Here is a 26,855-nt window from a genome sequence, read left to right on the forward strand (position 1 = left end):
AACTGGAGAGAGTCCAGAGCAGAGCAATGAAAATGCTAAGAGGTTTAGAAATCCTGACTTAGGAGGAAAGGTTAAAAACACTGGGCTTGTTTAGTCATGAGAAAAGACTGAGGGGACCTGCTAACAGTCCTCCAATATGTTAAGGGCTGCTCCAAAGAGGACAGGGATCAATTGTTCTCCATGGCCCATGAAGGCAGGACAAGCTGTAATGGGCTTGATCTGCAGCAAGGGAGATTTAGGATAGGCAGTAGGAAGAGCTTTCTAACTCTAAGGGTAGTTAAGCTAGAACAAGCTTCCAAGAGAGGTTGCAGAATCCCCATCTTTGGAAGTTTTTAGGAACTGGTTGGATAAACACCTGTCAGGGATGGTCAAGGTTTACTTGGTCCTGCCTCAGTCTAGGGGGCTTGACTTGATGACCTCTTGAGCTTCCTTCCTGTCTACATCTCTATGATGCCTAGTGGTTAGAGCAGAATGGGCTTGGAGTCATGATGCAGGGATTCTGTTCCTAGCTCTGGAAGAGGAGTGGTGTCTAGCGCTTAGAGCAGGAGTGGGCAAACTACGGCCTGTGGGCTGCATCCGGGCCGCAAGCCGTTTTAAGCTGGCCCATGAGCTGCACAACGCGGCTCGGCCCTGCTCCAGCTGGGGCGCTGGGTCGGGGGCTGGACCACGCGGCTCAGCCCTGCTCCGGGGTACAGGGTCGGGAGCCGCACCACACGGCTCCCAGAAGCTGCGGCATGGCCTCGCTCTGGCTCCTACATCCTCCAATGGGAGCTGCATGGGCAGTGCCTGCAGATGGGGCAGTATGCAGAGCTGCCTGGCTGCGCCTCAGGGTAGGAGCCAGATAAGGGACATGCCACTGCTTCCGGGAGCCGCTTGAGGTAAGCGCTGCTCAGAGCCTCCACTCCTGAGCCTCTCCCCACACCCCAACCCCCTGCCCCAGCCCTGATCCCCCTCCCGCTCTCCAAACCCCTCGATCCCAGCCCGGAGCACCCTCCTGCACCCCAAACCTCTCATCCCCACCTTCATCCCAGAACCCACACCCCCAGCCAGAACCTGCACCCCTTCCCGCACTCCTGCCCCAGCCCTGATCGCCCTCCCACTCTCCAAACCCCTTAGTCCTAGCTTAGAGTACCCTTCTACACCCCAAACTCCTCATCCCCAGAGCCCACACCCCCTCCCACACCCCAACCCCAATTTTGTGAGAATTCATGGCCTGCCATACAATGTCTATTCCTGATGTGGCCCTCGGGCCAAAAAGTTTGCCCACCTCTGGCTTAGAGCACAGGTGGGGCTGGAAGTCAGGATGCCAGGGAGTCTGTGCCATGCACAGGATGCCAGGGAGTCTGTGGGTGGAGTGCACATGACTGTATGTCTGTGGCTTTCTCTGTGTACGTATGGCTATCTGCGTATGTGCTCCCATTCACTGCGACTCACATCCTTTCGAGTCCGGTGAGTGCGTGGTAGGCCTGAGCAAAGCCCACACCAGGCTCTGATTCCCCCACACTGCCTGCCGTGAATCCTGGGATCAGGCCCCGCATAGACTGAATCCCCTTTGCCCACACCCAGGAAGGGCTGTGGGGAGGGGTGGGAAACTGGTGCTGGAGCTGCTGTCCTCATTGCATTCAACCCATGAACTGGGCACCATCCCGCCAGCACTAAATTCACACCCAACAGCAAGGGGCTGCCTTGAGTAAGGGTGCCCATCGTGGTGGCTGTGAATAACAGTGATCTAGACCCCCCAAGACTGGCATCCCCCAGGGCTGTGAGCTAGATGCCCAAAGACTGGCATCCCCTCTAATACTATGTTCTAGACCCTCCCAGGGTGGCATACTGTCCCACATTATGATCTAGACCCCCAAGATTGGTACCCCCTTCAGTACTGTGATCTGGACCACCCGAGACTGGCACCCCTCCAATGCCATGATCTAGACTGCCAGACTGGCACCTCCTCCAGCACTGTGATCTAGACTCTCAGACTGGCCCCCTTCCAGTGCTGTGATCTGGATTCCCAGACTGCCTCTAAGCACAGTGACCTGGATTCCCAGACTGCCCCCCCTCCATACAGTTATCTAGCGCCCTCAGTGCGGTGATCTAGGCCATGCCCCCAGCCTGGCAGCTGTTCACTGTTCAATTGTGGGAATCGCTAATGTGCTAAAACATTAATAAGAAACAAAAGGCCCCGATGGAAGCCCTGGGCAGCTGCTGATACTTCTGGCAGGATACACATTCTTGGGAAGGGTGACCCCGATGCCTCCCTAGGGCAGCTGGCATAAGCTCCATGCCTTGAGGGTGCGGGGAGAGCTGCTCCAAGTGTCAGCAGATGCCCTGGGACATTGGCTCCTCCAGGGGACTGGGCCCTGACTGGTGTTCGGGTTATGACAAACCACATTGTCAGCCCCCACACCCCTTGGCTTGCTACGCTGCAATAGCTGCTCAGACATATAATGCCTTACAGATGTGCACCCAGCTGCGCTGGACAATGGGAAGCTGGGCTGGGGTGCCAGGGGTCCTGCTGAGATTGTGGGGGGAGGGACATGGGCTGGTGTATGTGTAGGAGATGTGAAGAGTGACACTGGCCATGTGGGAGTCTGAGATCATGGAGAGAGGCATGGGGGCCCGTGGGGATGTGAGTGGGAGGCCGAGATCATGGGGGGCTTGCACTAATGGGCGTGGGTGGGGAGATACTGAGATTAGAGGGGGCTTGGGCTGGTGGGGGTGGGGACACTATGGCGCAGGGATGGCACGGAGGCCCCCAACCACACTCCACGCAGCACAACTCCAGACCCTTTGACTCTGGGTCTCCTCGCAGAGGCATGCTGGGATGGCACAGAGCAGGCCAGAGGCCAGTCAGGACAGCACTGGATGGCTTCTAGGAAACGCAATGAGATAAGACTTCACCCCACAACCAGAGTAAGGGTCAGGACAACCCCCCACCCCAGCTGAGTTTTCTATAACCCTGTCAGTGCTAGGACCTTGAGGGTGCATGCTGGTGCTGATCTGCCATGCCAGGGTTATGGGTGGAAGTGCCAAGTGGTGTTATCCCCCATTATACAGAGAGAGAAACTGAGGCACAGAGTGGGGCCAGGAGTCAGTGGAGGCGGGATTCCTGGGATGGAGGGGTGGGGCTATCCTGGTCCTGGGAAGGACACTTCATACCAGCTGCCCCTTCCCTGAAGCCCATTCCTCCCACCCCACTGTGGATCCCATGCCCCCCTGTATGGGCCCAGGGACTATCTCCAGGCACTGAGAGAGAGAGTGGTGCGGGAAGTTCAAAGGGCGATCTGGGGAAAGGGGCATTTCTATTGGCTCTTGGGGAACGACCCCTAACAGTGAGAGCACGCTAGCCTGAGCAACAGTCTCTTCCAAGGGTGGAGGAGTGAACTGCTAAGACCAGAGTCCTGGGGACCTGGTGAGCCTTCCTCCTGGGGCGGGGGAATTGCCTGGAGGCAATGATTCTGCTCTGGTGGGGGACACCGTGTAGTGCATGGGATGACCCTGCCCTCGGGCAGAGGATTGAACTCTGAAGGCCCCGAGCCCTCTCCCAGGCAGGCTGTCACACAGTGCCCCACCAACCCCTTGCCCCCACTACCTGTAGGCCACGTAGTGGGCGGCCACGCTGGCCAGCATGAGGAGGAGGCAGTAGCCAAAGAGCTTCCGGTTCCAGTGTTGCCTCTGCTTGGCCTGGGTGCCTGAGAAGGCCTCGGCGCGGTGAGTGCGGAACTGCTCCCAGTAGCGCATGTTCTTGTCGGGCCCTCGGCTGCTGGGAGACAAAGGGGCACTGATGCGGGCTGTGTTGGGGGCAAGGGTCTGACCCTAGGGGACTGCTGGCCCTGGACAGGACTCCTGGGGTGTCTCCCAAGGATCGAGCCTCAGGATCAGGGCAGGGGGCCGGGAATCAGGACTCTTGGCTTCTATCTGCCCGTTGGACCAGTCACCTATGAAATTCCCAGAGTATCAGGGCCACATGTCCCTTGCAGTGCTGATAGGGCTGCCTTGCTCTGGCGGTCTGTGAGACTCAGCACAGCCGTCCTGCCCCTCCATGCAGGGTCCACGAGCCCAGGGTGTTCTGGGCTGCCCCAGAGAATGGCCCTGCCCCAGCACACGCAGCCCCTCTGGAACGGTCTCTTCCCAGGGCTGGGAGATGCAGAGAGGGATGTCCCAGCCTGGGGACCCCTGCGCCAGCTGGGAGCACTCGCCTCACAGTGTGTCTGCTGGGGTCACACTCACTCACTCCCCTGACACCTCCCCCCAGCAATGCCTACGTGATGGCATGTGAGCTGTGGGGATGGCCCTATCCTGGCAAGCTGCCAGCCCTTCTGGGGGGCCTGGGGCCGCTGCAGGGGACTCAGCAGCCAATGCAGCCAACCCAGCCTTGCAGTCCACAGACCCCATTTCCCCATCTGGGGTGGGGCAGATACGTGGCTAGATGGACCCATTAGTCTGATCCAGGGTGGCAGGCAGGATACCGGTCTAGAGGGGCCCCTTGGTCAGATCCGGGGGTTATGGGGGTGACTGGGCTGGATGAGCCCCCTGGTCTGACCCGGAGGTGGGGGCTAGCGGGCTGGATGGGCCCCCTGGTCTGATCTGGGGGGTGGGGGTTACCAGGCTGGATGGGCCCCCTTGTCTGATCTGTGGGGTGGGGGTTATGGAGCTGAATGGGCCCCTTGGTCTAAGCCAGCACTGGGAGGACAGTGAGCTACCATATCTCAAACAAGTCTTGCGGGGGGCTGGTCTCCATTGTGTTATGGAGACAGCGGCCCAGATGGAGCAAGCTACAGAGCCAGATCGTTAGACTGAGTGGCGAGCTGTTATGGGGCGAGGGGGCGGCCAGGGCAGGATGGGCCAAGTGGCCTTTTCCTGTTTAGCAGCTTCCTGACAGCTTGATGCTCAACAGCTTGTCAGTGGCAGCTGCTCACGTTTCAGCTGCAGCTCCCAGCACCTCTGCGCTGTCCTGAGGTCCCTGTGCTGGCCCTTCTCAGCTCAAACCTGCACAGGATTAGCAGGGGCTCAACACAGCCTGGGCTTTGGAGCCAGCCTGGGTCTCCTCACTGGCTCAGAACCAGTGTGAGATCAGGGGGTGCAGACATGGTGGGAGGGGCAGCTGGGTAGTGAGGGCTGAAGGTTGAGAAGAGTCAGTCAATCACGTTGACAGGTGGGGGGATACCAGGTTCTGATCCCTTACCCCAGCATCACCTCTGTGCCCTGTGCCATGGCCCTGGTGCCCTTACCTGGTACTAGGCCTGGGTCCCAGGTCTGTGAAGTCAAAGGGGCTGTGCTTGGGGCTGCTGCCCGCGGTGGGCCTGGCTGCGTGCCAAGCCCGCTGGCTGTCATAGAGCCTCCTGCTGCCCTCCTTGCTCAGCACCCGGTAGGCCTCATTCAGCTGGACGAACTGGCTGTGCAGGTCGGGGTTTTTGGGGTCGCTGTCAGGGTGCAGCTGGGGGACACAGAGACAGAGGGGAGGGTGAGGGCCTGGGCAACAGCATCGGACTGAGGATCTACCAGCCCAAGGGAGCCAGCAGAGGGGCTTACACAGCAAGCCAGTGCAGGGCCAGCCAGGGTGTGAATCTACAGTACGCCCACTAGCTGTCCACTAACTGGCCATATACACGAGCCCTAGTACACCAGGGCAGCCACAACGGCAAAGCAGTGCTAGTGTAGGCCTGACTGCCCCCTATGCACACTCATGCACCCCCATACCACGCCCCCCTCCCCTACCACATGCAAGCACCCCACACCTGCACATGCATCCCCAACGTGCACACTCATACATTTGCCCCGTTTCCGCACAACACACATCTCGTCCCGTCCCCCACAACCAATCCTAGGGCCCAGGCCGGCAGGCTCAGGAGAACACAGAGCTACAGAACCTGCCCCCAACACTGCGTGCCTACCCCACTCTCGTCAGAGCTGGCCCATGGCTCACGTTTATGGGGTGCAAATCCCCCTGGAATGTAAATAGGCTCCTGGTTAAGACCCCGCCGCTCGCTCTTAGACCTGCACTGCCCCCGCTTGACGCAAGTACCCTGGGGGCCATGCTGCCATGAGGTCACACAAAGGGCCTGGCTAGAGGCTTGTATACCTGCCAGCTTGTGTGTTGGTCCCGGGTGACTGGAGAGGGAGAGCCCATTTCACCCCACCCCTCCAGGAGCAAACTGCAGGGGGCACTTGTTTGGTGACAGGAGTTTCATTGGGTCTTTCTCAGGCCACATTTCAAACATCACTGGCCCAGTCAGGAGACACAGTGTGTGTGACAGCCTGGCCTTGTGCCCAGGGCACTGAAGTAGGTGTCAGGACTCCTGGGGAGTCGTTAGACGAGGGGGTCCCTTCCAGAGCTAGGCGTAGAACCCCAGTGCCCTGCCTCTCATGCCTACCTTTCTCCACAGGTACTTTACTAGGCCGGGGAGGGGAAATACAATTGTTAACAGAAGAATGTGCGCATGCTTGTGCAGAAGGGTGGGTATGTGCCATGTGGGTATGTGCACGTATGCACACGAGCGACCAGGATTCTGTGCCAGGCTGGCTGAGATAGCAGGGCCTGGACTAGAGTGCCCTAGAGGCTAGTCTGATTCCTGTATCTCACAGGCCACAGGACGTCCCTGAACTATTAGGAACTGGGGAAACGTTTGGGATAGGGGAGCCTACACAGGAAGGATGGGCTCCACCTAAACCAAAGTGGATCCAGACGGCTGGCACTTAACATTAAAAAGGTTGCAGAGCAGTTTTTAAACTAAGCGATGGAGGAAAGCCAATTGCTGCAGAGGCGCACGTGGATCGGACAGAGACTTCTCTTAGAGGAGAGTCTATTGATAGAGATTCTCTAGGTTTTAGTCAGGAGGAGAGGATGGAAGAGAATAAAGTATGGGACAGATTGGACAAGAAACATTCACATAAAGAATCTGACACATCAGAAAAGGGCAGACAAATAAACAGTGACAAGTTTTTAAAGTGCTTGTACACAAATGCTAGAAGTCTAAATAATAAGATGGGTGAACTAGAGTGCCTCGTGTTAAAGGAGGATATTGATATAATAGGCACCACAGAAACCTGGTGGAGTGAGGACAATCAATGGGACACAATCATTCTGGGGTACAAAATATATCGGAAGGACAGAACATGTCGTGCGGAGGGGATGTTGGGACTATATGTGAAAGAAAATGTAGAATCAAATGAAATACAATTCTTAAATGAATCCACATGTTCCACAGAATCTCTATGGATAGTAATTCCATGCTCTAATAAGAATATAACAGTAGGGATCTATTATCGACCACCTGACCAGGACAGTGATAGTGATGATGAAATGCTAAGGGAGATTAGAGAGGCTATCAAAATAAAGAACTCAATAATAGTGGGGGATTTCAATTATCCCCAAATTGACTGGGTACATGTCACCTCAGGACAAAATGCAGAGACAAAATTTCTCGATGCTTTAAATGACTGCTTCTTGGAGCGGCTGGTACAGGAACCCACAAGGGGAGAGGCAACTCTCGATCTAGTCCTGAGTGGAGCGCAGGATCTAGTCCAAGAGGTAACTATAACAGGACTGCTTGAAAATAGTGACCATAATATAAAAACATTTAACATTCCTGTGGGGGGAAGAACACCTCAACAGCCCAACACTGTGGCATTTAATTTCAGAAAGGGGAACTATGCAAAAAGGAGGAGGTTCGTTAAACAGAAATTAAAAGGTACAGTGACTAGAGTGAAATCCCTGCAAGCTGCATGGACACTTTTCAAAGACACTGTAATAGAGGCTCAACTTAAATGTATACCCCAAATTAAAAAACACAGTAAAAGAACTAAAAAAGAGCCACCGTGGCTTAACAACCATGTAAAAGAAGCAGTGAGAGATAAAAAGGCATCTTTTAAAAAGTGGAAGTCAAATCCTAATGAGGTAATTAGAAAGGAGCATAAACACTGGCAAATTAAATGTAAAAATGTAATAAGAAAAGCCAAAAAAGGAGTTTGAAGAACAGCTAGCCAAAAACTCAAAAGGTAATAACAAAATGTTTTTTAAGTACATCAGAAGCAGTAAGGCTGCTAAACAACCAGTGGGGCCCCTGGATGATCGAGATACAAAAGGAGCACTTAAAGACGATAAAGTCATCGCAGAGAAACTAAATGAATTTTTTGCTTCAGTCTTCACAGCTGAGGATGTTAGGGAGATTCCCAAACCTGAGCCATCTTTTGTAGGTGACAAATCTGAGGAATTGTCACAGATTGAAGTGTTACTAGAGGCGGTTTTGGAATTAATTGAGAAACTGAACAGTAACAAGTCACCGGGACCAGATAGCATTCACCCAAGAGTTCTGAAAGAACTCAAATGTGAAATTACAGAACTATTAACTATGGTTTTAACCTGTCCTTTAAATCCGCTACTGTACCCAATGACTGGAAGATAGCTAATGTAACGCCAATATTTAAGAAGGGCTCTAGAGGTGATCCTGGCAATTACAGGCTGGTAAGTTTTAATGTCAGTACCAAGCAAATTAGTTGAAACAATAGTAAAGAATAAAATTGTCAAACACATAGAAGAACATGAATTGTTGCACAAAAGTCAACATGGTTTCTGTAAAGGGAGATCATGTCTTACTAATCTATTAGAGTTCTTTGAGGGAGTCAACGAACATGTGGACAAGGGGGATCCAGTGGACATAGTGTACTTAGATTTCCAGAAAGCCTTTGACAAGGTCCCCCACCAAAGGCTCTTCCATAAATTATCATGGGATAAGAGGGAAGATCCTTTCATGGATTGAGAACTGGTTAAAAGACAGGGAACCAAGGGTAGGAATAAATGGTAAATTTTCAGAATGGAGAGGGACAACTAGTGATGTTCCCCAGCGGTCAGTCCTAGGACCAATCCTATTCAACTTATTCATAAATGATCTGGAGAAAGGGGTAAACAGTGAGGTGGCAAAGTTTGCAGATGATACTAATCTGCTCAAGATAGTTAAGACCAAAGCAGATTGAGAAGAACTTCAAAAAGATCTCACAAAACTAAGTGATTAGGCAACAGAATGGCAAATGAAATTTAATGTGGATAAATGAAAAGTAATGCACATTGGAAAAAATAACCCCAACTATACATACAATACGATGGGAGCTAATTTAGCTACAACTAATCAGGAGAAAGATGTTGGAGTCATCGTGGATAGTTCTCTGAAGACGTCCACACAGTGTGCAGTGACAGTCAAAAAAGCAAACGGGATGTTAGGAATCATTAAAAAGGGGATAGAGAATAAGACAGAGAATATCTTATTGCCCTTATATAAATCCATGGTATGCCCACATCTTGAATACTGCGTACAGATGTGGTCCCCTCATCTCAAAAAAGATATACTGGCATTAGAACAGGTTCAGAAAAGGGCAAATAAATGATTAGGGGTTTGGAACAGGTCCCATATGAGGAGAGATTAACGAGGCTAGGACTTTTCAGCTTGGAAAAGAGGAGACTAAGGTGGGATATGATAGAGATATATAAAATCATGAGTGGGTGTGGAGAAAGTGAACAAGGAAAAGTTATTTACTTGTTCCCATAATATAAGAAGTAGGGGCCACCAAATGAAATTAATGGGCAGCAGGTTTAAAACAAATAAAAGGAAGTTCTTCTTCACTCAGCGCACAGTCAACCTGTGGAACTCCTTGCCTGAGGAGGTTGTGAAGGCTAGGACTATAACAGGGTTTAAAAGAGAACTCGATAAATTCATGGAGGTTAGCCAGGATGGGTAAGGAATGGTGTCCCTAGCCTCTGTTTGTCAGAGTGTGGAGATGGATGTCAGGAGAGAGATCACTTGATCATTACCTGCTAGGTTCACTCCCTCTGGGGCACCTGGCATTGGCCACTGTAGGAAGACAGGATACTGGGCAGTATGGACCTTTGGTCTGACCCAGTATGGCCGTTCTTATGTTCTTAATCCCTGGTTGAATTAGAGCAGATCTAACACAGCATGTGATAGAGAATCCACCACAGCCCCAGGGAAGTTGTTCCATTGGTTAATTACCTCACTGGTACAAACTGGCACCTGAGTTCTAGTCTGAATTGCTCTAGCTTCAGCTGAGTCCAAGCATCGCTGGCCAAGGTCCTTCCTCTGGGCTCACTGCCTGCGGATGGAGATGCTTTCACTCCTGACTCATAGGCCCCAGTGCTCCCAGTTAGGGCTGCAATTGCCTTTAACTGGATGGAAGAAAGGGCGCTGGATACTTTCAAAGTTAACAGCCAACGATTTCCGTCCCCAGCAGATGATGACTCCTTTGTTCCTGCAGACTCCTCCATCCCCAGGTGTGCAGGGACCTGCTCCCAGCCAGCTGGGCGTGTCGGCTCTACTCATCAGAGCAGCTGACTTCATGCTTGGGATGAAGAGGAGAAGGGGTGGAGGATCCAGGCGGCTACCCACTGGCCAGGAGTCTGCTCTGGGAGCTGTGATTTGGTCCTGCTCTGTACAAGCAGCCAGGCCAGGCTGGACCCAGGAGCGTGCCAATGGCCTATGGCCACCTCTTTGGGTTAACCCTTTGCTTGCCTGCATGCAAAGATCTCAGAGCACAGGGAATCCAGTCTCCCAAACCTGCCTCAGTTGAGACACATGGACAGGGGAAGAGACTCATCCAAGATCACATTGTAAGTTGGTGGTGGAGCAAGGACCGAACCCAGGTATGGAGAGGCCCAGCCACCCCTGCTAATGCCTACTCCCCTCATGCTAAAATCCAAGCCCTGTGCAGTTAGGGGTCAAAACACTCCTTTTCTTGTATTAGATTTATGTTTATCTATTTAATAGTTTAATAGACTATAAAAGCCCAAAGCAAACATGTTGACCTTCTTGAAACTAAACACTTTGATGTTGCCCAATCAACATTTTTGTTTGGAAATTTTGGCTTTTTGTTACAATTTGGAACTGATTTTTTTCCAAAATTTTGAAATTTCCCACCGAATGGAATTGTGTTTTCCAACCAACTCTTGATTTAAGCTTCTTTGCCTTGGCTGGAAATCTACCAGTGTCTCCCCGCAACGCTAGTCCCTTTGCCCCAATTCTGAAAGGCCAGGGGACACCTTGGCCTCAGACACTGTGCAAGCAGCCCTAGACACATGGAGGAGTTTACAGGTGCTTTCAATGAGACCCTGGCCCCTACCTGGCATTCCTGAGGACAGACTGGGACTGACTGGTGACTCCGCAAACATCAGAATCCATGCCTGCCAGCCCCTGTTGTGTTCTAAACCTAGAACCCTCCCAGCTTAGCATAAGTAGGAGCTCCGGGACTTAGTCAGTCTCTCTCTAGGGATGGCTGCAAAAGGTATCAGGGTACCTAGGCAGCAGGGTGGAGTGGTTGGGGCACTGGACTGGGAATCAGGAGACCCGACTGCTATTCCCAGCTCCATTACTGAATTTGGGAAGGTTGCTTCCCCTCCTACCCTTTGTCTATTTAGACTGGCAGCCCTTCAGGGCATGGAATGTATCTTGCTATGAGCTGGTGAAGCACCTGGCATGACAAGGATCCTCGATTTCGATTGCGTATCTGTGCAGTGCCCAGAAAGATAGGGAGCCCCAATCTTGGTCTGGGACCCGTGCAGCACCCACCAAGACAGAGGCCCCAACCTTGGTCTGGGGTCTGTACAGTGCCCCGCATGAAAGGGGGACTGATCTGGAACTGAGATCTGGCACAACAAGGAATCCAATCTTGGTCATGGGTCTGCACAACGACAGGCCCTGGGCAGCACTCAGTGCAGTGGGACTACTGGACCTCAAGAACTTCTCTGCTCTCCAGTCCTTGATCCCCCATGCTGCTTTCTCTCCATGACTCTGCTAGGACCCAGCTGTCTCTTGCAGGCTGGTGAGAGTGGTGAGGTTATCATAGAAATATAGAGCTGGCAGATACTTCAGGAGGCCATTTAGTGCATCCCCCTGGGCTGAGGCAGGACCATGTATATCTAGAACAGAGGTGGACACACTACAGTCCGCAGGCCACTTCTGGCCCGCGGCAGTGTGTCTAGCTGCGGCGGCCAGACATGGTGCTCTGAGCGGCATGGTAAGGGGGCCGAGGCTGGGGGGTTGGATAAGGGGAGGGGGGTCTCGGGGGCAGTCAGGGGACAGGGAGCAGTTGGATGAGGCCGTGGTTCTGCGGGGGATTGGGGGTGGTCAGGGGACGGGGGGGTTGGATAGGCGTGGGGATCCTGGGGGGCCTGTCAGTGGGCGGAGGTGTGGATGGGGTCAGGGGACAGTGAACAGGGCGGGGTTGGATAGGTGTGGGGTCCCGGGGGGCCTGTCAGGGGTGTGTGAATAGGGGTAGGGGGACTGGGAGCAGGGGGGTTGGATGAGGGGCGGTCCCGGGGGGGGGGGGTTAAGGGTGGGGAGTCCCAGGGGGACAGTCAGGGGACAAGTAGCAGGGGGTTTGGATGGGTCAGGAGTTCTGAGGGGGGCAGTCAGGGGAAGTGGGAGGGGGCAGATAGGGGGTGGGGGCCAGGCTGTTTGGGGAGGCACAGCCTTCCCTACCCAGCCCTCCATACAGTTTTGCAACCCCAGTGTGGCCCTCGGGCCCAAAAGTTTGCCCACCCCTGATCTAGACCATCCCTGGATGGTGTTTGTCTAACCTGTTCTTAAAAACCTCCAGGGAAGAGGATTCCACAACCTCCCTACGTAAAATGTTCCAGAGTTTAACTAGTATTAGAGTTAGAAAATTTTCCCTAATGTCAAACCTAAATCTCCCTTGTTGCAAACTAAGATGATTCTTTCTTGTCCTGCCCTTGGTGGACGTGGAGAATAACTGATCCCCATCCTCTTTATAACAACCTTGTACACATCTGAAGACTGTTATCATGTGCTTCCTCAGTCTTCTCTTTTTCAGACTAGACATGCCCAATTCTTTTAACCTTTACTCACAGGTCAGGTTTTCTAAACCTCTGATCACTTTTGTTGCTCTACTCTGGACTCTCTTCAATTTGTCCACACCTTTCTTAAACTGTGGTACCCAGAACTGTGGTACCCAGTACTCCAGCTGAGGCCTCACTTGTGCCGAGTGGAGTGGAACAATTACCTCCCATGTCTTATATACACCACTCCTGTTAACACACCTCTTCCACAAACACAGAGACCTTTTTGCTTGTAAATTGTGTAGTTGATTAGTGTTTTAATCCCTCCATCAATGCACAGCAGTGTCTCCACAAATTTACACATTGTATCTCAACTTTCTGACCCCTTCTCCAAAAGGGTGTGTGTGTGTGAGGTGTGTCTACTCAGAAGGAGAGGTTAGTCGCCTTGTGCAATAACTGGAGTTCTTTGAGATGTGTGCCCCCTTGTGCCTTTAATCTGAGATTTTTGGTAATAATGCCTGTTTGGCCCGTACATGTGCCCAGTGCTTCCTCATGCCCACTCAGAGGCTATTTAGGGCTGTGTGGACAATCCGCCCTCAATTCCTTCTCTACCACAAAGTCCCCAGAGGACACTCCAAAGTGGAGGGCAGACAGTGGAGCACCCATGGGGACACACATCTCAAAGAACTCCAGTTACTGCACATGGTGAGTAACCTCTCCTTCTTCCAATAGTGTCTCTATGGATGCTCCAGTTCAGGTGAGGTCAGCAGCAGCACCCCCAGCTGAAGATAGTCTTCGGAGTTGAGACCAAGACCGAAGACAACACAGCATTTCCAATGGCAGCATCTGATCTAAAAACTGGACCACTGCATAATGCTTGGAGAAGGTATGTATGGAAGAGCAAAATGGCAGCATTACAAATGATCCAGAATAGGGACATTCTTGAGTAATGTCATAGAAGCTGATAGGGATCTTGTGGAATGGGCCAACATCCTAGAAGGAGGCTGCATATCTGAAGATTTATAGCACAATAGGATACAGTCAGAGATCCACCTGGAGAGTCTCTGGATGGAAATGGCCAAACCTAAGGTAAGTGGCCAAAATAAGGATGGAACTGGTTATGTACCAATTCCAGAACTTCACCACTTGGGCACAAAGGCAAAGGGACCTGAGTCCTCCCTGGTGGTTGAGATTGAACATGCAAACTATGTTGTCTGTGAGAATTTTTATGGACTTCTTCCTGGCTAGAGGCAGGAAGTGGATACAGACAGTCCTAACTGCCCTCATTTTGAGGAGGCTGATGTGTAGTCACGTCTCTTAGGCAGATCAATGTTCTACCTACCAGGTGACCCCTCTTAATAATAGCCTGAATCTGCTCATGCTGGTCAGCCGGCAGATGCTCAATAAAGGTGGTAAATTTGGCATAATTTGAGTTACTGTATTTAGCCATGAGAGCTTGATAGTTTGGGATCCTAAACTTAAGAGTGGAGGATGAGTAGGTCTTTTTGCTGAATAGATCAAGGCATTTTTGGTCCTTATCATACGGTGTGGGTTTTGCATGATGTTGTGTGCCATGTTTGTTCACTGCCTCCACAACCAGGGATGGGTTGGATGGGTGAATAGAATCTTTAGCCAGTGTGTAATATTTCTTATAGGCCCATTTACACGTTGGCAGAATTGTCGCAGGGCTCTGCCAGATGGATTTTGCAGGATCCAACAGGGCCTCATTAATGGGCAGGGCAACCTGAGTAGTTGTGATTCCCTGACCATTTCCAAAGGAATCTGGAGGGAATCGGCAGTGTGCTTCATTAACTCTTGCAAGTGTCAGACATCATCAGCCACAGTCAGTGGGGGAGGCATAACCACTTCATCTGGGAAAGATGAAGAAATATCTATTTGGGGAGTAACCTCTGTATCTGACCAGGCCTCCTCCTCTCAAAGGATTCTTTCGTCTGAGGTAACAGAGGAACAGTTGGAGTAGGGGAGTGTCTCCCCCTGTATTCCCAACGAGAGAGACTAGGGGCATGGGAAAATTGCTGATGATATACAGCCCAAGGATCCCAGTCTGGCCACTGGGGAGGTCCAAAAGGCTTTGGGGGTGGCATTCACTGGTGCTCAAACCAGATTGGGAGAACATAGTCCTCATTATAAGTCTCAGTTTTAGCTCCTGATTTTTAATGACCCTGCCCTTAAAAGTGGCGCACATGGGAACACTTTTGCGGGAGATGATGCTCTCCCAAGCAGCGGATACAGTGGGAATACCTGTCACTGACCAGGAGGGCCTCCTGGCAAGAGAAGCACTACTTGAAGCCCAGAGAGCCTGGCATAACTCAGGGCAACAGTATGTAGCAGGGGAAAGTCTCCCTCCCCAAAGGGGAAGAGGATCAAGAGAAAGTCTTTCTAAATCCTTCAATAAAGGGTAACAAGGCTAAGCGACTGCTCCATCTCAGGCCAAGATGGTTGAGAAGGAACTGAGGGTGGTTCACCCACACAGCCCTATACAGCCTCTGAGCAGGGCGTGAAGGAACATAGGACGCATACCGGGCCGAGCTACCAAAAATCTCCAACTAAAGGACAAGGGAGTGAGTGCCCCTGAAGCAGAGCACCCACAAGGAGACTATTCAAAGAAGACGACTTTCATTGTCAGGCTCCCCTAGCCTTCTCTTTCTCTCCTTCTCTTTCCCCGAGCACTCCTTCCAGTGCTCTTTTCTACAGTGTCCTGGGGAACGGGTAAATTGCTCAGCGTATTTACTCAGCAGCCCCAATCTGGCCTGGTAGTCAGGTATACCTCTGTCCAATTAGGCCTTCTCCAGGAGAACCTAATTAGTACTAACAGTGACCAGAGTGCAGGCTTAAGTGCCAGCCCTCAGCACTCTGTCACAACACCCCAGAACGATATTTGCCTTTTTCCACAACAGCATCAAATTTTTGACTCAAATTCAATTTGTGATCTGCTCTAGCCCCCAGATCCTTTGCCACATTACTGCAGCCTGGCCGGTTATTCCCCATTTTGTATTTGGGCATTGATTTTTCCTTCCTAAGGGAGAGCTTTGAACGTGTCTTTACTGCATTAATTTAATCTCTCCACCCTTTCCCAGCAGATCCATACTAGAAATGACTCTGTTACTCTCTATACCTCTCGGGAGAGGTCTTCCAAAGCTGTTGCTCTGTTGACTCAAGAAAGCGGTATTAACTTTTCCCTCCCAGCTGTCTTCCATTCCCAGCCCCCGCCCAAGTCAGCTGCCTAAGCTTTTACAGAGCACTGTGATGCTGATCCAGCAGTGGGGCGGGAGGATGGGATGGACAGGGCTAGCCAAAGCCCCATTGGAGGTTTTATCACCTGGCACGGACCAGCAATCATCTTTGTTCCAAAACGACCCAAGTCAGGCCTGGCCAGACCTCACTGATATCACTCCTCTTGGCTATGGAGCTAAGCAATAGGAAATGGAGAAATCCAGAGCAGTGAGGCTGTGTCCCAGGCATCCCAACATGCTCCCTCTTCCAGCTGTTTAGCCAAGCCAGCTGTCGAGATGCTCAGGAATTTTTCTGTGGAAAACACCAGCTCGCCAAAACCAAACCGTTTGACAGGAATGCATCAGTTTTGAGGAAGCTTTAGTCAGGAAGATTTTCCAGGCTCAGGATGGGATTTCTCGTCTTAGAGAGAGAGAGATGCGCCAGCATGGCCCATTTCCCTGGGCAGCATCACCCCTGCATGCCATTCCCCTGCCACACCCCAGGATAGCACTCAGCTGGGATGTGGGAGACAGAGGTTCAATCCCTGATTCGAATCAGATATAGCAAGGACTTGAACCTGGATCTCCAATGTCTCAGCCGAAAGCCTATGCCGGGGTGACTCATTCTCAAACCAGAGAAGGGTTTCGGTTTAGTTCCATATTGGAATGGAAACAGATGTCAAAACAACGACATTTTTTACGATGGAGAATCCTCGTTTTCCAGACAGACCCAGTCAATTTCCTTTTGAACTGCTGTCCTCAGGGAGACTCATTGTTCAGTGTGGAGGGGGGTTCTGATGCCACTCTCCACCTGGCTCGTCGCTCTGACAGCACCCCAGGGTGAGATGCTCACGCCATCTCCCTATTTAAAAGGGTGAGAGCTGTGATTCTGCAGCCCAGACATCACTGATGTCCCCCCATCTGATAGCACAGGGAAGAGCTGCTCTGAGTCCCTCATGGAAAAACCCTTGTGAGTGAAGCCAAGAGGGTCCTTTAGAACCTGATAGGATACAACGAAGAAGCAGACCTTTTCTATAGGGGGTCGGGAACCACCCACTGGGGCTGAATAGGAAAAGAGAGAACCCCTGTAGATAGAAGCTCTTATCCCCACTTCAGTTCTATAGGGCTCTCTCCAAAGGTAAATCCCTCCATGGGGGGCTAAATTGGAATATTTATCACAGAGGCATGGGAGGTAAGAGACAGACACCCCAGCAGCAGCAGGGCCCATCCCCCCGGGCAGAATCATCCCCTACACGCCATTCCCCTGCCCAGCACAGAAAGAGACACCACAGCAGGACCCAGTGCAGGATGCTCCCCTATGTGCCATTCCCCTGCCCAAGCAGTGGGGCAGAACTGGTGAGATGCAGCCTGCTCCCACAGACAGGGGGAGGGTTCGGCCTGAGGAGTCATGGGCCCAGCTGGCCCTGTCCCAAAATGCCCTTCTGCAAAGAGCCACAGGGAGTAGTCCAGGCTGCAGACAGCAGGGGCTGCAGGGATCCTTCTCTGAGGACTCCTACCCCCGACAGCTGGGGCACAGATGTTGGGCTCTGGCTCCTGCTGACTCACTGGGCTCCTGCTCTCCGCTTTGGCTCTGGAGCTTGGAGCCAGCCCAGCCCCAGCATGGGTTAGTAATGGGAAGCCTTAGGCAGAGCTGCAATCCAGGGGAGTGGGTGGGTTGGAGCTCAGCTTAGCTGCCCAGCTCTCCACTCATGTGACAAGAGCCAGCCTTGGGGAAGGGGGGGCATGAGGTGAGCCTCCTCCCTGCTGGGTAATGGCATCTGGGATGAGTGAGAGGCTGTCCTGGCTGCTCCATAGGGCGGGCCAGATGGGAGAGGAGGATCCTGGCTGATTTGGATCCCTGCACTTCAGGCTGGGAGACTCAAATAAGTGGGACCCAGCAGAGGCAGAGTTTGCAGCCAGACTCTATTAAAATTATGTGTATCCCACTGTGCTAGGTGCTGCACAGACCTCAGCTGAAATTGGGGCCCCATTACGCTGGGCGTTGCACAGACCCCAGCCAAGGCCAGGGCCCCCATTGTGCACAGACCCTGACTGGCACTGGGTCTCTCATTTTATCAGGTGCTACACAGACACCAACTGAGATTGTTGTGCGGGGTGCTGCACAGACCCCAACCGAGACTGGGGCCCCCACTGTGTCCAATGCTGCCCATATCCTGACCAAGATCGTGGCACAGTCATGCTGGATGCTGCACAGACTCTGCCCCAGATCAGGACCTTCATTGTGCACAGTGCTGCACAGACCCTGACTGAGACAGGGGGCCCCATTGTACTAGGCACTGCATAGACCTGGACAGAATATGGCTCATTGTGCTGGGTGTTGCACAGACTACAACCAAGATTGAGGCCCCCTCCTGACTCATAGATTGCAGAATAAGTGTGAAATCAAGAAGATGAAATTCAATAAAAACAAGGGCAAAGTACTACACTTGGGAAGGAAAAAGGAAATGCCCAAATACAAACCGGGGAATAACTGGCTAGGAAGCAGTACTGCAGCAAAGGATCTGAGGGTTCTAGCAGATCACAAATTGAATATGTGTTGACAATGTGACGCTGTTGCGAAAAAGGCAAACGTCGTTTTGGGATGTATCAACAGGAGTGTCACACGTAAGACATGGGATATAACTGTCCCGCTTTACTCCCCACTGGGGAGGCCTCAGCTGGAGTACTGTGTTCAGTTTTCAGCACTGCACTTTAAGAAAGATGTGAATAAACTGGAGAGTGTCCAGAGGAGAGCATAAAAAATGATCAGTGGTTTAGAAAACCTATAAGGAAAGATTGAAAGTACTGGGCATGTTTAGTCTACGGAAGAGAAGGCTGAGGGTGGCCATGATAAGTCTTCAAATACTGAGGGCAAGACACGAAAGAATCAGCTTACCTTGCGGCAAGGGAGCTATTAGGAGAAACTTTCTCTAGTGAAGCACTGGAACAGAGCTTAGCTAGGGAAGTTGTGTCCTTGGAGGATTTTTACAACAGGCTGGACAGGGATGGTCTAGGTTTACTTAGTCCTGCCCCTGCACGAAGAGATGGACGAGGTAACCCTTGAGGTCCCTTGCAGCCCTGCATTTCTATGATTCTACGATTGCCTGGCAGCCAGCTCAGGTTCTGACCTACTGTGCCTATCCCATTGGCTGGCATGCGTCACGCCTGCTACTGATATTCTAGCCGGTTTCTTAATGGTCCAGAAGGGAAGCTTTGCTAAGCAGTAGCTGCAGTAGGAAGAGCAACACAAATAAAGCAGGGGCTGCTGGCTTGCCTTCCAGAAATACCGAAGCTGGAACGACCTTCAAATGCTACGACTTCACAGGGGCCCATCTGATCCTCTGATTAACCATTAGATATTACTCCCCTCTGATCCTCCCACAACAGAACCAGCTTGCTATAAGTGATTAACTGCGCAGGAGCCAGGACACCTGTCTTCTAGTCCCAGCTCTGGGCAGAGAAGTGGAGTCTAGTGGTTAGAGCAGGGAGTCGGGACTCCTGGTCCTGGATTCTACTCCTGGTAGAGCAGGATGGCTTGGAATCAGGGCTCCTGGCTTCAATCCTTGGCTCTGCCATTGACTCCCTGTATGACAGTCCCCTTTTCTGTGCTTCATTTCCCCTCACCTGTAAATGACTTTGGAACAGAGGCTGTCTTACTACATGACTGCGGAGTGCCCAGCATCACAGGGAACTGATCTCTGTCTGACCCTGTAGACACTACTGTAATATGAACAACAATAAAGTAGATAGTTACAGAATAGCCTGTCCAGAGGCTTCTCCCTGAACCCCACTATATGTGTGAGGGCAATCAGAAATAAGGAACAAACTGGTGGAAATGGGAATCAGATCCCACATAGAAAGCGGATACACTCTTTGCCCAGCCTGAATTACAGCTCCTTTTCCATTCCTAATGCAGCTGGAATTAATACGAGGCCTTTTTTCTTCCGAAAGGAAAAAATAACAGCATCAATTTTCAGACCCTTATCACCCTGAACATCTTTCTTTGAGCCCTTGAGTGATGCCAGCATCGCTCTGGAGAGCGGGTTTGTAAGTGAGCCACAGACACTCTGCAGGCACAAAAATATTATCATGGACATGGTGTTTTGTACAATTTCATTGGTGATTCAAAGGCTTGCTTTATTGTTTAAAAGCTAAGGGCTTGATCCGGCTTCAGCTGAAATCAGTGACAAAACAGCCCCTTTATTGTAGGTTTTGTGGTAGTACCTAAAGGCTCCCACTGAGATCAGGGCCCTGTTGTGCCTGGCACTAGACCTTGACTGAGATTGGGGCCCCCACTGTGCCCTGGGAGATGTGGTTGAGCTGAGGAATCCAGCCCATAGAGGAGAATGGAAGCACGAGGCTACCACCCCCTCTGACCCAGTTGAGTGGCGTGTCTTGGGAGTCACAGAACTGTGGGTGATGAAGCCTGCACAGAATGCAGCTCCTTCGTCCAGGATGGATTTTCTTTTGGCCCCAGAACTGCCAGCAGAGGGGCATACTCGAGGACGCTGTCCTACGCCATCTCTCTCGCAGCTCACTCTTGCTTCTGCAGTGGCTTCCATTTGCAATGCTTGTAAGTTGCATGCACACTCGGCTGCTGTCCACAGCAAGGGTGCCGGTGGCTGGGGGCCAAGCCTGTAGCTTTGGCTGAGCTGGTGGAGATAGGAATCACTGCCACAGTAGCTGCTACTTGTGGCTAGCTCATTCCTGCTCCTACAGCTGGGCATTATGGGAGGCATTAGTGCAAGCATGGATGGAGCTCCAGGATGCATTGGTACATCCATTGCGCAGGTGTGGCACAAGGCCAACAGCCATGCCATGGCCACCAAGGTCCCTCCCATGGTCAGTTTGCCATCAGTTGCTTCCTTTGGGAGTCACAGGTGCTCTCAGCACCTTGCAGAATCAGTCCCTGAGCGTGGGTGCACCCCCTGGAAGAGCAGGACTTTGCCTCAGTGCCTTGCTACTGTTCTCCACCCAGAGTAGGCTACAGCCCAGCTGACCTTGCCATGCACCATGTGCTCCTAGGGATGACTGTGATGGGAGTGCATTTGACCTGGGACTCTGTTCAACCTCCTTTGGGGGTTTCTGAGTGGGAAATGCCCCACATCTTGCCTTTCCACTCAGGATGTGGCGGCAGTCTCTTTGGCAGCATCTCCATGCCCTAGTGTTGCCCATTGTTGTGGCGGGTGAGTGTCCCTCACTGCCCAGCCCCATTTGAAGAGCCTGGCACAGAAAGGCATGAAACTCTGCCTTCCCCAGCTCTTCACATCATCAATTTCCTAAGAGAACAAACTCCCCAGCGTAAGTCAGAGAGCTGATGTTTGCACTTCTGAGAGCTGAGGATAGAACCCAGGAATCCTGGCTCCCAGCCCCCACCACTGTAACCATTAGACATTACTCCCCTCCCAGAGCTAGAGACAGAACCCAGGAGTCCTAAATCCCAAACCTCCACCACCCTGACCATTAGACCCCCGCTCCCCTCTCACAGCCAGAGACACAACCCTCGAGTCCTGACTCCGAGGCCGGCTGCAGTAACCACCAGACCCCACTTCCCTCCTAGAGAGCTGGGAACAGAACAGGCATCTCCAGCATTTTGCTTTCTCCCCACTGGGACATCTAGGTGACAGAGGGGACAGATCTGCACTGCTGGCTATTTGCCACATCTCAGGGCACTCCAACCACCCCCCACTCCCAGTTGATGCACGTGGCCCCACCTCATTAGAGCACGGAGGAGGAAAGATTTGGCAGACGTTAAGGAGTTAAGACACCCCTGCGCGCCTGACAAGCCTATAAATCCTCATTAAGGGGTTTTTCGCTAGTTAAACGATTTGATGCAAGAAATGGGGCCTTGAGGTTGTTGTTTCAAAGCAACAGGTCAGAGCCGACAGATGGACCTTCCCATCTCATTAACTGTCCCAGTCAGGCAGGCAGGCAGGCAGACAGGGAGAGGGCGGCTCCCTCTTGATGGATCAGATTCGGAGTCCACTAGCACCCAGCCCCATCACCAGTCCCAGGGCTGAGCTCCCCAGATCCAGATGGGACTGGAACGCTCCTTCACTTCTTTGGTGTTTGGAGCCTTTCCCTCTCTTGTCCCCCCTCCAAACTCCCTCAGCCGACGCACCACAATCACTCCATACACTGGACCCCCAGGAGGGCAATTCACAACAGCCATGAGAACATTTCACAATGCAGTTATGGGGAATGGCCTTGGAGGGGATCCTGTATACCACACACACACTGCATACATACCATACATAGAACTTGACACCCGCACTGCAAGCACATCCACACTGCATGTGTACTCACACTGGATGCTGAGCACGCGCACTCACGACATTCACACACACACACACACACACACGGCTCATCTGTCCTAGCTTGCACTTTTGCACCAGTGCAAACCCCTCATGGACCAAGCAACTCTCCCCAGCATGAGCCACGCCAGCGCTGGCCATATTTTACAGCAGTGCAGCATGTTTCATGTTTGCCTGATTTGCCAGCACCTTTGCACAGCTGCAAGCGTGACCTACACCCCAGCCAGAGTGGAAGCACTTTGCACAATGTGAGCAGGTGCACAAGTGCAGCCAGGCTTCTGGTGAAAGTGTGCTGCAGCCATAAAAAAGTGAGTGGCACCAGGGCTGCATGCCCTTGTGCCACAGAAACATGCAGAAAGAGCCTACCTGGGCTCTCTGAGGCTGCTCTATGTTTATACCCGCAGCTAATGGGCAGCTCCAGGCTGGCCAAGCCTGTAATCCATCCCAGCATGCCAACAGTGCTGGGTTTGGCTGGAGCACCCTCTGCTGGTTGTCAAGGAGACTCAGCTGGCAGAGGGGAGCAGGGTGGCTAGGCCCACAGACCTGATCTGGGTCAAGGTGCAGCTACAGAGTTCAACAGTGATTTTGTCTCTAACAGGAGGACTCCCAGCATGCAATTCTCTGAATGACAGTCAGGTGCCTGGCACCTTGCTTGTCCATGCCAGCGGGTGGCTCTGCTGGCAGCTGGGTTAGAGCAGTGGGAGTTCTTGAATGCCTGCAGCTGAACCTTCCCCTGCTTTGCTGGTGCCAGTCCCTCTCCTCCCCTTTGCTTCCAGCTGTTCCCCTTTCGCCTGCATCTGAGCCGCTGCAGACCAGTCCCTGGCGCATTCTACTGCTGATCAGTTTCCCCCACCCAGGGCCTCCCCAGACTGTGGCAGAGAAACAGCAGTCAGGGAGCTCTCACTCCATTCAAGGGGTCTCAGTGCATGCGGAGAGGGAGATCACTAATCCACAGATAGAGAAACTGAGGCATGGAGTGGCCATGGGACTTCCCCAAGTCATACAGGGAGTCAGTGAGAGAGCTGGGACTAAAACTCAGGAGTCCTGATTCCCAGCCACCCAATCCTCTTCCAAAGCCAGGAACAGAACCCAGGAGTCCTGAGGTAGTTTAATAGGAATAAGCAGCAAATAAAGAGGCCTTTCTATATCACTGTCTCTAACTTGGGCTCCAGCTGAGGTTTCAGAGCACAGGTCTAAAGCCTTGGCGTATGAGAAGCCATCATGGCTCCCATCTCTGCAGCCCATCTGTGGTGCAGCCCCAGTGCCTTCTTGGGGTTAACATCAGATGTGGGGCTCTGTAGTCCTTGGGAAGGAACCCTCAGGCTCAGGAAAGCCCCCCTTTGCTGCGTTGGAACATACCTCCCACAGCCTGGGTTCTGGGAAGGCTGCCCCCTACAGCCCATCTGCCAAGGTGCAGGAGACACCCCACAGTCTGGGCATTGGAAGGCTGCCCCCTACAGCCCAACTGAGAAGCTGCAGGGGGCACCCTGCAGTCTGGGCACTGTGCAGGCTGCCCCTGACAGCCAGGCTGCCAAGGTCCAGGGCTGACCCACTTCCCTGTTATTACATCCAAGGTTGCAAAAGTGCCACTTCCTAAGCAGCAGGTTAAACTCCTCCCTGCTTCCCCTTCACGGGACAGAGCAAGCTAGCAGCTGCAGCACAACCTGGTGGGCAGGGCACTAACTGGGACTTGCAAGTCCTGGGTTCCTTTCCCTGCTCCAGCCTTCATGTGGAGTGATCTGCTGTGGGTGTATCTCCACTGCAGAGTGCACCTGGGTCTGGGAACCCAGGTTAGTCACACCCTCCTGCAAGTAGCCACACCAATGGAACTAGCCCACGCTGGTGCTGCAGTAGCCCGGGTTAGGTGCAGGGATTTCTGGAGGTGGATTTCCAATGGTTTGGCACCTACCATTGGACCCAAGCTTTTCAGGTTGGCACCTAAACAAGGCATAGATCTTCAGGAGACCTCAGCCCCTCACAGTGCTCCTTTGACAATCTGGCCTCTGTTGCACATGCGCTGCTTTTGAAAAGCCATGCCTCGGTTTCCCCACCTGTATTTCCCTGCCTCCCAGGCATCTGATTACTGACAATGAGCTGCTTGGTTACTGTCCCACAGATGTGTGGGCACAATTGGGGACAGATACTCAGACCCAAGGGGCTCTGCAGGACATTAGTGGGTGCTGCTCCCCTCCTGGCTGAGGGAGATTTCCTGTGTTAGGTAACCTCTAAGGAGTGGGATTACAGTCCTCGTGTTCACTATGGCTTGCCAGAGACTTAACGCTCATTCACTATGCTGTAGCAGGAGAGTCAGTGTTAAAGCCTCCGGCCCAAACACCACACCCTGCAGCCATGCCACTGGGGTATCAGCCAATCATGCTGAAAAGCACAGGGCCTGTTTGGTACAGTGTGACCAGATAGTAAGTATGAAAAATTGGAACAGGGGGTGGGGGGGGGGTAATAGGAACCTATATAAGACGAAGCCCGAATATCAGAACTGTCCCTATAAAATTGGGACATCTGGTCACCCTAGTTTGGTATCAGGATGGGAGACTGGGGTTTAATGCAAGGAAAGTTTGGGGTAAGAGCGCTCTCCCTTTGCAGTCAGTGCTGGCCCCAATGCCACAGTGCAGCTTTAAGGGGTGCTGTGCTGCAGAGAGTGGGCTGTGAGTGTGCACAAGGGTGTCCATGCGAGCGTGAGTGCACAAGAGTGCCTGTTCAAGGTGCCCATGGGAGCATGTGAGGATGAGTGTGTGCAAGGGTGTGAGCTGCCCATGTGAGAGTGCATGAGGGTGAGTGTATGTGCATGAGTCCACAAGCTCCCGCAGGTCGGCCGCCTGGCACCCAGCTGGGGTCAGGGAAAGGCAGGTAATAGAGCAGAGGAATGTGCCCCCAATAACTAACACAATGTTAACCATCTCCGCGGCCAAGTCAAACAGGGAGTGGGAAAGGGCTCAGTTAAAGATTGATCAAAGGCTGGCTGTCTCCAGAGACATTTCAACATCGCTGTGTTCACTCTTGCCAGTTTATGACACACGCCCCTCCCCGGTGTTAGAGCAACAAGCGAATGGAGCCCTGCTTGGCTGGAGGGAGAACACTCCAGGCACGCGGCCCTGCCGGCCAGCCAAACTCTCAGCAATTGCAAACAAATAGCTCAGGCCTGGCGTTGGAGGCCAGAGACGGGGTTGGCGGGAGCTGGCCACATACGTAACTCTTCCCTGAGGTGGGGCCTGGATAGCACAAGGCACGTGGCTGTTCCTAGAAGGGATTCCAAGAGAGAGGACGTGAGGTTAGTATTGTCACTCACAGGACATGACTTTGCTATCAACACTGATTTTAGGTGGAAGGCACCCAGATGTGATGGTGACGGTGAAGCAGGAGAAAATCCTAAAACAGACTATAGTACCCAGACTATAGTACCCAGAGATTGCATCAGAGACTGGAGCTCCCATTAGCTAATGCATGTGCCAAGGCAATCTGCTCTGAATGCCTCCCCCAGCCCCACAGCATTCTTGTCCTTTACACACACATACACACACACACCCCCATGCACACCCACAGCATTCCTTCCTGGCAAACTGTGTTCTTAGGAAGGGGAGGCACACTTTTTTGGGACCAACCATTTCACAACTTGGACCTTGGAAGGCAGCTGCCGTGAAAAGATTCCCTGGCCCAGCTGCGCAGGAGGCTGGGCAGAGAGGCAGCTTAGGTTTCCTACCGGAAGCGAAGGAATCAGTGGTTTCCTTGATCAGGAGTGGTTGAGCTAAGAGCAGCCCTCCCACACCAGCACCACCCAGACGAGTAGGGCCTGTCGCATAGGCCCAAGCAACACCAGATGCTAACGGAACAGGGATTAAAGAACTGAAACACAGGAGGGATGGGAAAGGCCTTGTGGGTAAGACACCGAGCTGGGAGTAAAGAGATCAGGGTTCAATTTCCGGCTCTGCCACAGACTCCCCATGACCCTGGGCAAGTCACATCACCTCTGTGCCTTACTTTCCCCACTTGTAAAATAGGGAGACTAATTCTTTGTGTATTTAGACTATGAACTGTCTGAAGCAGTGAATCTCTCTCACTAGGTATCTGGGCAGGCCCAACACAATGTGGGTCCCCATCTCAGCTGGGGTCTGGCACAACAGCGGGCCCACTCTCAGTCAGAGCCTCTAAACACTGCTGTCATATAAATAACAATGAGACAGTCCCTGCTGGATGTGCCCAAAACATGCCCAGCACAGATGAGCCCTTTCCACATTGGAAAATGGCCACCGAAAAATTCCCCCAACGTTTATTTCACTTGAAAATGGGCAGAAATAGAGGACATGCTCGACATTCTAAACTGCATAGTTTCCCTGCAAACCAACAGCTGCTGGAGGGGAGATCACTGCTAGGCGCAGGTGGGGTGGAATAATTTGGTAGGAGGTAATCAGGATCTTTGGGAATGGCCCCCCTCTGGGGCAGAGGGAAGGGACTCTCCAACAGCATTTGGGCGAGATCCTCAGCTAGAGCTCTAGA

General features: G+C 52.4%; 1 protein-coding gene across 1 annotated transcript in view; it reads right to left on the reverse strand.

Annotated features, from left to right (window-relative positions):
* The window catches only part of DNAJC4 (DnaJ heat shock protein family (Hsp40) member C4), a 78,833-nt gene that overhangs the window by 17,015 nt on the left and 34,963 nt on the right, over positions 1 to 26,855 (reverse strand). Inside the window, exons 5-7 of the mRNA XM_073351766.1 lie at positions 25,551 to 25,601; positions 5,229 to 5,434; positions 3,590 to 3,760 (exon numbers count right to left, since the gene is read on the reverse strand). Of these exons, the coding sequence (XP_073207867.1) occupies positions 3,590 to 3,760; positions 5,229 to 5,434; positions 25,551 to 25,601 (428 nt within the window). The remainder of the gene's footprint in view (positions 1 to 3,589; positions 3,761 to 5,228; positions 5,435 to 25,550; positions 25,602 to 26,855) is intronic.

Source organism: Lepidochelys kempii, chromosome 7 (assembly GCF_965140265.1).
Source record: "Lepidochelys kempii isolate rLepKem1 chromosome 7, rLepKem1.hap2, whole genome shotgun sequence".
NCBI classification, from domain to species: Eukaryota; Metazoa; Chordata; order Testudines; family Cheloniidae; genus Lepidochelys; species Lepidochelys kempii.